At 34.8% G+C, this 12586-nt stretch overlaps 1 protein-coding gene across 3 annotated transcripts; it reads right to left on the reverse strand.

The window, feature by feature from the left end:
* Positions 1 to 1348: 1348 nt before the first annotated feature.
* On the reverse strand, positions 1349 to 11889 carry LOC125675526 (uncharacterized). 3 transcript variants are annotated; one of them, XM_056160189.1, is made up of 13 exons: positions 11835 to 11889; positions 10814 to 10957; positions 10363 to 10442; positions 10182 to 10253; positions 9049 to 9217; positions 8101 to 8211; positions 7759 to 7832; positions 5829 to 5900; positions 5509 to 5716; positions 5064 to 5167; positions 3015 to 3083; positions 2721 to 2814; positions 1349 to 1573 (listed from the first exon to the last, which is right to left on the reverse strand). In XM_056160189.1, the coding sequence occupies exons 1-13, from the start codon at positions 11860 to 11862 to the stop codon at positions 1368 to 1370; spliced, it is 1431 nt and encodes a 476-aa protein (XP_056016164.1). In that variant the 5' UTR covers positions 11863 to 11889; the 3' UTR covers positions 1349 to 1367. The 3 variants fall into 3 exon arrangements, with proteins under 3 accessions (XP_056016164.1, XP_048769214.2, XP_056016165.1); XM_048913257.2 differs by lacking the exon at positions 3015 to 3083; XM_056160190.1 differs by lacking the exon at positions 3015 to 3083 and having other exon boundaries at positions 10814 to 10936; positions 11835 to 11885.
* Positions 11890 to 12586: the final 697 nt, after the last annotated feature.

Here is a 12586-nt window from a genome sequence, read left to right on the forward strand (position 1 = left end):
GAAAAAAATTCAATAAGTGGTTTTTGGGGGCTAGCTATCAATAGCTACCTTAAGTCAAAATTGTGATTACTTATATTAGAAGATTTATCTAGGTAAAATTAAAATAGCGGCCTGGCAGATCTCCCAAATAAAATGTAAAATATAACAAATCTATAGCTACAATACTTATTACAGGAGTTTAAATTCGGCATTCTGCAAAGTCTATGGCTATAATGATCTTGGTCGCAGATGCAGCCTGATATTTCATTTTCGATTTTGACATCTGATTACCCCGTTTAAGACAAATGTTCACAGAGTGCGTGATCCATCAATCCGTTGGCTTCTTTACCCGTATATGATTCTCGAGAACATGTTCTGCGCATGATCATTTCTTATCGGGGAAGCTAATGACAAAAATGTTGAATTTACGGGGATTTCACGATTAAAGCTTTTGTTTAGATACCATGGTCATTATAATGTACTAATTTGCAAATACAACTTATCATTAAATAGACTGTTGTCTGACGTTTGTCATACCAATTGATATGCCGTTTATATACTAATTTTGACTGTGGATTACTACGTCTACCTGATAACGTTATAAGGATGATATCGTCTTTGACTGGTCTACAGGATATGCTTAGTCGTTTTAAGTACTTGATTACCCCACTGGTGTGTTCAAGGGTCCGTGTTTACACTACTTGTAATTTTGTATACTCTATAGGATATGTGAGATTGGCCACTATTCGTTATCTTCATTTTTTTATTTCTCCTCCGTAGTATCTGATATCAACTCTTGATGCTTGCCTACTCTCAACTTTATTGATTCCTGTTTGTTATCTTCACATTCCTTCTTTTCAATGCAAACGAATCCCTTGGAAGGGAAACCATTTGAATTGGAAGATACTGCGATACATATTGGCAGAGAAAAAGAGAGAAAGGAAGAGAGAGGGAAATATTGATAAAGATAGAGAGATATAGGATGTGTTAATTATATGTTGCTCTGCATGCAAATGGTGTCTATGTCTCTCAACTGATTCGATACGCAAGATCTTGTTCTGCTCGTGCTCAGTTTTCAAATCGAGACAGGCTACTGACAAATAAGTTGATGTTGCAGGGGTTTCCAAATTCTCGCTTAATGTCAACATTTTGCAAATTATATGGTTGTTATAACGATCTAGTTTGTCAATAGAACATAGACGTATACATGAAATGATATTAGTACTATTAATTTTCCTTCCGCTGTCTAGTAATTTCAAATGGGACAATCACCATTTTCTACATTACAATATTTGATTTTGAAAGTCAATACCAATCCTGTTTTTTTTTTATTTCAATCGATCCATTGACGGTTTGAAAGTAAATGACATTTCTAAATGTAGATATATTTATTTCAAAGGAGTTTCACACAAAACGTAGTTTGGACTTGTACATGACACAGGGTGTATTGTTCCTTGGCGATAATCTAGCTTTCCACAGTACGAGTTGTACAGGGGTCTAGTCGGTTTCGCTGCTGCTTCGCCAGATATAATCCAAACAAATCTTCCGTCGTGCAGACGATCAACGGCACCAATGTAAATGTAATCTGCTTTACCTTCAATAAATGTCATATGCTATATCAATATATTATATCAAACTCATATTCTCTGTTAAGTTTCAACTATATATCGTTATCGACATTTGTCGTGTGCTATTTGTTGCTGCATTGAAGAAGTGTTCATGTTTGTGAATACATGATGGTATGAACAGCGATGCAACACGCCGACATACACCAGGAAGTCCGTGAGTGTTTCGTTAAAAATACGCAGGTGTGAAGCGCTGTAGTTCATGCTTCTCGTGTTTTTTTGTAAAATAGATATTATTTTTTATATTTACATTTTACTTTCATTTCTGCCGGAATTTCCAATCGTTCATCGATTGATTAACATCTCCCTCGATAATTGTTTACTCATATGGAGACGTCCCCACGACCGGTGAAGGCCATTGAGCACTGAGGGTTATTTAGCGTGCCACACCTACTGTGACATGGGACATCCGGTTTTAAGGTCATCTCCGATGACCCATGACATTCACACCCGATGCCGAGCATTTGGCGATGGAACTGTCACTAGGCCTACCTGTTTTAACGACTTAGGTTTGTCGCGGGCGGGATTCGAACCCCGGCCTTCCACATACAGGACGAACGCTCTAACCTCTAGAGCACCACGGTCTCATTCAAATAGAGGTACTACATTTAATAAGATAAATCAAGTATTAAGTTATTTCCGTTTTGGTGAATACAGTATGGGATGGGTTAAGATTCTTAATACAAATGTTAGGGCTGTGGTGTTACAGAGAGAATTTTTATCTACTCAATTCAATATTGAGAGGGGCTGTAAACAAGGCGACCCCGTTGCACCTTATTTAATTGTTCCTCCTTTGTACAGAGATTCTTGTAATTTTGATTAAACAAAATGAGGGTATAAAAGGTATTCTGATATGTGATAAGAAACATAAAATAAGTCAATATGCAGATGATACATAACTTGCTCTTGATTGGACAATGAAATGTAAATATAAAAATCATCACTGCTATCTATAAAAATAACCTTCATCTTTATATAGCTTTTATACTGCTATGTTACATGTATCAGCCATATACATCTAATTACAATCGATATAATTTTGTGAGTAAAAACCAAAAAGAGTGTAACTTTTATGAATTTGAACCATGTAAATAGACAATAAAATGCTTCACGTACCATTTAATCGTCTGGCAATGTAGGTCTCAATATCATCTAGCTGTGTTGGATCAATGCCCTCCGCCATTGTAGAGCAGTGATAATAACAGTATCTCTGAAACATGTCATGGTCTTTGTGTCATAAAAACAAAATACAAACAATTTACGTAGATTTCTATCACTCTGCGTTTGTTTCTTTTTGAAAATTAATACTTTAAAAGCACAACTTTAATAATTAGTTCTGTACCAAATCAAATATGTTATTAGGATACAACAATACCATTGTCCTTGACCTCAAGCCTCATTTCACGCTACCTGGTCATAAACAGCATTTTGAACTGTTACTGTTTCTCCATCATTAGGTATGACCAAAATAGGAATTGACTGGTAGACATGAAAATAGAAGTCAGACACACGGGCAACCATGGTAATTTCTATGTTCTGTCTAAACTGCGTATGCAGCTAGTGTGCTATATATATTTAGAAGATATATACCCCAACTGCAATGTTGAAGAAATTTACTTTAAAATTTCCATGCAGTTTATTTGCTTAATGCTTAAGAGTTAAGACCACAAAAAAGCATAACAGTTTTTTTTTATTATATTACCTGGAAAGTGGCGCCTGAACTATTGATTCAAGAATCATGCATTTCAGAATTTGATTAGGTGACTCCGTGTTAACTATACCTTTTAGTCCAATGTATGTGTAATTGTGTCCCTCTACCCCTTCAAAGACCTTTTCTAATCCATCCATTCTTTCATAATATCGATAACTTTGAAATGTGGCAAGGTATATTGAAATTTACCAATGAGTGTGTTTAACAGAAAGTGCAATTCCGACTTTGGAGAATGATTGAACCTGGCCTATTGAGATCTAAATGCAAGTTTCAGTCTCGGAATTGAAGATTTTTCAGAAAGGTTATAAGGAAATGCAACATCTTTCAAAATTTTTATCCGTAGATGGATATGCGACATGAAAGGTGGAGATAACGAACCGTGATCAATCTCATAACTCCAATAAGCAATGCAAAATAGATAGTTAGGAAAACACGGACCCCTTGATATACCATAGTTGGTAATTACATCGCAAAATAGTTTAACTAAATAACAGAATATACATCTGTATATTCAAAATATATGTTTTAGATATGGTTTCACTAAAGATTGTCCTTATTCTGTGGTAAATACATAAATTGCTCGGGAATTTATTCATGTTGGTTTGAAATTACTTTATTGGACACAAGCTTTATATATGATCATGCATTTTGTCAGCCGATCACTATATGTAACATGTAACTTCCCTGGAAGAAATTAATCGCCGTTCGAAAATGTTCAAAATGAAAATTCATATTTGCATTTTCTATGGAACATTATTGTACATATTAACGTCTATTCATACAACACTCCCCTATACCAGTCTGGAAAATCGTAGAGATTCAAAAATACTTTGATTTTTTTGTCGTGGTAGGGTAGCCAAGTGGCTAGAACTCTCGCTTGGCGGGACACCCGACCCTGGCACCGCAACCCTATACCATGGGGACTATACTTTTAACAAACTTGAATGTAAAAAATATCATGAAAGGTGAGATAACCAACAGTGATCGATCTTCTAAATCCTATAAGCAATACAAAATAGATAGTTGGGCAAGCATGGACCCCTAGGCATGTCAGAAGTGGGATCACCTGTCGACTGGTCACATCTGCCTTAAGCCCTATATCTTGATGAGGTAAACGGAGTTATCCGTAGTCAAAATCAGTGTGGAAAGACCGGTCTTGCAATCGATATGAAACACGTATGGATTACGAACAGACAACAGGCTATTGAATGGGGTAGAAGAGCAACAACGGTGTATTCTGTAATTGACCAGATGCAGAATCGGTAACAATGCGAACATGATACACTGTATAGCTATCTAATATTTGGTATGGTGTGTAGCAAACAATTCACATGTATCATATACCCCAAGCCTCTCACAAGACCACAGCTATAATTCATATACATTTCATCATTAGATAATAATAGATAGCAAAGCATTGGTAATTCAGTCTATGAGGTTAAAACATAAAATCGTTTAAAAGAATACAGAGCAATGCTCCATTTTTAAATATCATTTTTAAATATTCCGACGTAATTCTTTTCATTTGGAAAAGAAAGAGAATGTTATTTTCAAACTTCAATTAATTAGCTGGATCAAATTTGTATCACTCTTCGTAAAGGTGAAATTAGGCAGCTCTAAACATTGATTTGAAAGTTTTCGATCCGCGGTATTTGTTTTCAAAGCGAACGGTTACGTAGCCTACCGAGTAACATGTAATATGTTAAGCCTGTAAATTTAAATGAAATCATCAACGTTGATATACTGACCTGAGCATCTGTAAAATTTAAGGGATGCTCTGAAACCATGAAGCACCTATTATTGATGTGAGTGTGTGTATCAGGACAATGCTGAAAGGGTAAATATGTGCACCCTGAAAAATTAAACCAAAAACAGTACAGGGCTGACATGTCGTGATCGTAATAACTAAATGATTGGACCGTGGTTAATAATTCCTATACAGATTCATAGTACATGCATGTATTGTATATATGCCGAACACAGTTCTGTATGATAATATCGGGCAATTCCTACTGGACTGAAAACTGCCTGATATCTTTTCATAAAGATTCTTAAAACATTACCCTTTAAATTTGATTTCTCGATTTGTTTATTTACATGTACCTGAGGCAGTTCGATTGTGAAGGATATCTTTGATATTACAACTACGGCCAGACTCAGGTTAATGCTGTAAATGAAATGATATACATGTACCAATCGGATCCTTAGATGGTGTCGGAGTAGTAGTCGTTGTAGGTGTCGTAGTAGTTGTCGTCGTGGTCGTCGTTGTCGTCGTTGGGTGTCTCAATTCCACTTTGTTACAAAGATCTCCATCACAACAATCTCCATCTACTGGAAATTCTATGTAGTCTCGACGCCTTCCAAATACATTGCCTAGTTCTGTGCGGAGTTTCATACAAGTCTACAAAATACATCTAGGTATCATCCAATAGGAACACAGTGTTCTGGGGTAGCGTCTAAATACAACGGACACTGAATAAATCATCGATCAGATTCTCTATTCTGAAACTTACTCCTGCATCGAGACAGCCCGTTTTGTAGACATAACCCATCGTGGTAGAAAAATCCTTCATTGAATAGCATTTCTAAAATAAACACGGAAAATAATGTGCAAGTGCATTTGAAAATTAACCTCTGATTTACTCAGCCTTGAATATGTGATAAAAATAGATCGTAACGATATTTAGTATTAGAAACGAAATGACACAAGAGTAATCTCTATTGTCACATTAAGAGAGATATATACACTACACTTTACGCATACAATCCATTTTTACTTGTCTTTGTGAGGTTCATCATTACAGCTGTATTTTAAACGAACTTGACAGTAATTCCACATCTGGTATTCCTACTTATACTCCAACTACCCTTTCAAAATCATGCCTTAGCTTTAAACACATTTAATATATCAGCGAATGTGACAAATGAATGAGTTATAATTCTTAGACAGGATTCCTAAACTTCACAAGAACCCTTCCATAGATACATTGTTGGATTTAGGAAATGTTCAACTAAGACCCTATCTTTGCTGATCACGAAAATATTAACTGCAGTGGAGAAACATTAAATGAATTGTGTCAAAACTTTTGCCAGCAGTGGTGCATATCAAATGTGGATTCTACATGTAAAACATTCTAAAGAAAGTTTAGCGAATTTGAAATCTCAAAACATTTCTGAAATCAACTTCAAAACGTATGCCTTTACAATACCTTACACGATCATCCCCATGGCAAATTAAAGAGTATACTTTTTGATAACATAGACGGTTGCTTCCTCAGGAAAAGTGGAAAAAAGAAATATTCATATCTAGTGACCAGTTATTTCAAAACGTAATTCGTTAAACACCACTCTGAATCTATGCAAAAGTACTCCGAAGTTGATATTTAAAAGATGTTGGAGGTCTCATTGACAATATCTTCATACTTTTTGGTGATCAGATCTTCCAACAGTCTGTTTGAATTTCTATTGGAATGACTCGTGCTCCTTCATTATCTGACTTGTTTTTATATTCATATGAAGCAGAGTTTATTGAAAACCTTCTACGTGAGAAGAAAGAATCTCTAGCTGTGGCCTTCAACTCGACATATAGACATATTGACGACGTTTTATCTATTAACGATAACCCTTTTGATTCATGAAAGGTGAAGATAACGAACAGAGATCAATCTCATAACTCCTACAAGCAATGGAAAATAGATAGTTGGGCAAACACGGACCTCTAGACACACCAGAGGTGGGATCAGGTGCCTAGGAGGAGTAAGCACCCCCTGTCGACCGGTATATATCGATTAAATGAATCCCAATGAACTCCAAATAAAAGACATCACAGAGTCTTCCACATCTGCTTCGAAGGTTTATTGTACAGAGATGCTATCGGCAAACTACCAACTCAACTTTATGACAAATGGGATAATTTCAGCCGTTTCATCGTCAACTTCCAATATCTATGGAGCAATATTTCATCATCACATGTATATGGTGCTTATGAAAGGTGACGATAACGAAAAATGATCAATATCATAAGGAGCAGGTGTTTCTGAACTGAATCGATACGCAAGAGCTGGTTCTGCGTATGATCAGTTTTGAAATCGACACAGCCTATTGACAAATAAGTTTCTGATACAGGGGTTTCGACAGTCTCCATTAAAGTTACCGTGTTACAATAACGATTTAGTTTACCGATACAACTTGTCATTGGGTCAAATGTTGTATGACTTATTTCAAACCAATTGTTAGGCCGTTATCTATACTCTTGCTTTGACTCCTCTTACCTGATGAAGATAAAGGGCTCACAGTGTGTGTGACTGGTCGACTGCGGATGTTTACATCTAGGCACCTGTTCCCACCTGCAGTATGTTCAGGGGTCCCTGTTGGCTAACTCTTACCTTTGTAATATCACATTTTCATGTTGTATATAAAACAATTCAAAGAACATCCACATACCTCATTGGGTTCACAAACGGTGGTATCGATACAGTTACTGGGGTGATCTACCACATCACAAGAATAACAAGTGCCTAGGATAAACGAAGACTGGGAGTAAATTAAATGAACTTGATGTTTTAAACCCGTCTGTCGGATGGAGTGGGTAAGAAATTAAAGTCGTTTAAGGTGATTTCGATTACTAGTAGATAAAACTATATAGATAAGCAGGTTGCAATTATTCGAAATTTTATATCATCTCATTTAATGACGTTTGCGATTTAAATTATCTTCGTAAAAATATGTTTCTTGGAGAAATTGAGCGAATGATCTATGAATATTTTGAGATAGTTCATCACTTACTGCATTTCCCACACGTCTGGGGACAAGCCTGAACCATGCAGGGTTCGTCACAAATAGTACTGTTTTTCTGTTTCATTAATTTACAAGCAGTGGAATCAACTTCATGGCATTCTAGAAAACAAAAAGAATTACTTGTGAACGTTTTGAAAATATAGATATAATACATTTGTACCAATCTACTTTTGAAACCGAGTAAATAAATCTGCAAATCAGATTTGTTCTCGGGTCTCCACTTACATTGTATTTCGTGGCTTCTGAGTTGATTCGAATGCGACATTTCTTCAAACCCTTATTTGATATAAAGATGTGAATAAAAGAATTGTAAACCACTATTACCAACAAGTTTTGCAAAATGTAAATCTAATAATGTTTAACATCAACTTGATGAGTGACTAAAACAATATAAACTGAGAAGGATGAGAAAGTCAGCTAATTAATGAGTGAAAACTTGTATTGTCTAAGATCGCTCCCGCTTTGATTTCCTATATGCTTCATCAAATATTGCGCCAAAATGTTTAATTCATCTATTTCTAATTTAGTTTGGAGTGAGATTGAGGACATTTGTACATTCAACGAAGAGTTTCTTTCCATCGGCAATTATTAGTCGTATTTAACCACACAAACTATATATGTACCTAACTGATAGATACTGCATAGTATAGATGTTTATAAACTTTACCATACTAAGAATAGAACGTTTATAAATTCCATCCTGCTAAAAATCAATCCGTTGATTGTCTGGATTTATATGATCTATTTCGAATCGAGTAAGATTAATGGATGTTTTAATGTGTAACAGAAACATGTGACAAAACTCGACTAAATAATAAGGAATTAATGGATCACCCTGTTCTACGGGGTGATAAGAATTAATATGGAAATCAGTTGCTTGTTATAAGCACATTTTCAAACTAACATGATATATCCTTTGTCCATTCAAAACTATACCTCTGGATAATTCTGCATTTGTATTCATCGTGAGTGAGCCTTGTGTTCTCTCTGGTCTCATGACACTTCTGGTATGTGATAGTTGATTGTTACATAAATCGCTTTCACAACATTGGCCTGCAACGGTTTGTCTCTTGCCTTTACTCACCCCAAACAGCTGACGACAAACCTTTAAGAACAGCGTTATCTGTATACAGCAATTGCGGTCAGCTTTTAATTAAATGTTTCTACTTTGATACAGTGAAAGGTGAAGATAACAAACAGTGATCAATCTCGTAAATCCTATAAGCAATACAATATACGAGATGTGGGAACAGGTGCCTAGGGGAAGCAAGCATCCCCTGTCGACCGGTCACATCCGGTATATTGTCTTGATGAGTTATTTTAAATTCTCCAGAGTATCATAAAACCCTACAAAATACTATCAAGGTGCACTTTTTTGTATTTTAAGTATAATTGAAGAAGTACAAAACATAATATTTAACAGGAAATGGCGCTGTTACGCGTTAACAAACACATATAACAAGGCCAGCGCTTTTGATTTTTAATTTATATAGACTAGTTAAAAATCTATCCTTTATTCTAATGGACCACAATATAGTTATTCTTATTGCTTTATCTTTTTATTTCATATTTTCGATGAGTTCGAAACTAAGCATAGTGTTATTGTGAACAAAAATTCAAGAAGACCATGTCGCCTTAAGGATGTATACCACATCGTCATAATTACTGACTTCCTTTTAAAACATGAATGAAAGTATAAATATCGGCAATACCTGTACATTTCTTTTAAATTTGATTGCCTAGCAGAGTAGCTCAGTCGATTAATGTGTCAACTGCTGATCTGTAGATTACAGATTCAAGTTAAGCAGGAATTGAAAAAAAAAACTAAATCAGACTAATTTCTACTGAAACTGCATTTTAACTAAATAAAATGAATTTGAAACTTTAGAATTTCAAAATGTTACTGTACGTATCTTTAACTTCTTATCCATATCAAATCCTTCTGCTATGTTAAACCTCCTTAAGTGTGTCTACTGGTGGTCTCAGAAGAAATATGATTCTAAATAAGAACATTTTCATCATCATTTTAAAACTCCGTTACCTTTAGAAAAGACCTTTAAGTATCTTACTTTGTTTCCAGCACATCCAGATTTAAAGGAAGGTAAAAAATTAATAGTTACACCCCGTGTAATTATGCATTTCTGAAAATCAAGAATGCATTGTTAAATAATATCAAATCAATGTGGATAAAGACTCAAGATATAGGTATATTTACTGTAAATTTTACTGTAAAATTGTTCATGTACCTACATCAGTACCTGATGGACAAACCAGCGTAGTGTTACAGGTATGCGCAGTCAGCTCGTTGTTGCAATGGTAACACTTTAGAGCTAAATGTTAAAATAATCTTCAGAAATTATTTCGCATGCATGTGATTGATGTTATCTTTTTTTCATGAAGAATATAAGAGTTCGCTTGTTATATATGATCATATTATCATATCACCGTACTTGGGAATGTAATTGAATAAATGAAATAATGAGTTTCTGGTATCGCACTTTCGAAATACGAGATTGGAAAATATTCATTATCCATAATTTGAGGACACCTTACTTCGGAGAATATCATATAATAACGTAGATAAAGGGTGAACTAAGTAAATGAATGATTAATACAGAAAATGAAAACATATCATAATCAAAGCACTACACAGGTGAAATTACAAATGTTTAGCTTCTTTAAAGGTTGTGATATTACTTACGACATGTTCCACATGTGCGCTTACAGTGTTTAGCGAAACACGAGTCGTTGCAGACGTCAGACACTCGGGACAGTCTTTGGCATGCGAGATGGTCGACGTCATCGCATACAGCAGAAGACATAACTACTCCATGACATAGTAAAACTGAGTACATCAAAAATAAATTATGAACGCCATTTGGAGATAGCATCATTAGATTGCAGGCAAAGTGCTATGTAAACAAAAATCTGTTATTTTTTTTATTCACAGATATATGGAATTTTGAAAAGCAAATTGCATGCCATTCTTTCTACCATTCTATTCATTATACCAAACCATGACTTCGTCTTTCTTTTTAGACTTCTTGTTTTATATACATGGATCCACGTAAAGTTTTTGTTTGGTTCAGTTTTTGTGGGATTTCTTCCTTTCTACTTATTATCCAAAACAAAATCCCATTTCCTTGTCTTTATTCTCTGTTTTAGTTTAAGAATTTCTTTATTCAGTTGATCTAATTTTGATTTTCTACTTGGTCCTGTACATATCTAAATTCATATACCGACTAAAATCAGTAACATGTTAATACGGAGTAACCGTATAGAGTAATTCATTGACATAGCTCAATATATAGACCGGTATATCCTAAATGGTAATTACAATTTACCACAAACGAAAATAATTATCACAAAATACAAATAAAGAAAAATACAACATACAAAATAGAACATGTATATGAAATAAGCAAATAGGATAGGAAGACATTTATTGTCTTTCTGTACTCTTGTGTTATGTTTCTTATCTAGATGTTTCGATCAGCACTGACCGTTCTACTTAAAAGAGTCAATAATGAGCACATAATGGTGGTCTAAGTAGGATATATTTCCTTTTTAAATTTCAAACTCCGTATGATAGCTATAATGAAAACGAACGTATGCATTTCTCAAACGGCTAATTCTTGAAAGTGAACTGCTGAATCGAATGGGAAGTAGAAAAAAGTATGCTGTACTAACTGATTGAATATAAATTCATTTTACTGATTTACCTGCGAGAAAGATCCCGAGATGGTGCATGTTAACAACCAAATACGCGGACCGATACACAATGTTTTGTGATAAGATAGGGTAATGTAAACGTTGATTGGTCTGCCATAACATGACAAATATATTTAGCAAAAATTACGTTCTCCGAAGAACTAATTCTAGAACAAACTATTCAAAAAACTTTGATGGTATAAACTTTCAGCAATGTGCGATTTGAGATTAAGTAACCAATATGGTAAAGATGTTATTAAAGATATAGAATTGAAGAAAGCAGCCGACATTTTTCTCGCCATAATTTTGAGCGCGATGGATTGGGGATAACAAAGCACACATCTGCTATTGAAATCATGAATTGAAAAACTGTTCATGAAAACATCAGTTGGTATAATGCAGGTTTTGTTTGATATATGTTTCCTATGCAGAAGAGGACGATAGAATCTTCGAGCTTTGACGATAGACCCGTTTGAAGTTGTTAATGAAGGTTTTGGGAGAGGTACTATTCAGCAGAATATTGATAGACTGAACAAATTTCTCAGGGGATGTTTTAACGCCCCTGGTTTTACCGAGGGCTGAATGTATGAAATAAAAGATATCATTGTCATATATACAGGGTATCATTGTCAGGGATTCGATCTGATGAAAGTTTATTGATTTTTTGTAAAGAAAGAATGGGATATTGTTCTGTTTCTAAACATCAAGACAAACGACGTACGATTTAATCTTACATTGAACATTTGCATTGCAATATGGACAT

The sequence above is a fragment of the Ostrea edulis genome, chromosome 3 (assembly GCF_947568905.1).
Source record: "Ostrea edulis chromosome 3, xbOstEdul1.1, whole genome shotgun sequence".
Classification (NCBI taxonomy): domain Eukaryota; kingdom Metazoa; phylum Mollusca; class Bivalvia; order Ostreida; family Ostreidae; genus Ostrea; species Ostrea edulis.

Coding starts and splice junctions, on each gene's coding strand:
- LOC125675526 (XM_056160189.1), bottom strand. CDS start 11,862: ATGCACCATCTCGGGATCTTTCTCGCAG. Junction 2,815..3,014: donor AAAATGCTGTTTATGACCAG/GTAGCGTGAAAT, acceptor GACATGTTTCAG/AGATACTGTTATTATCACTG. Junction 1,574..2,720: donor CATTGCCAGACGATTAAATG/GTACGTGAAGCA, acceptor CATTTATTGAAG/GTAAAGCAGATTACATTTAC.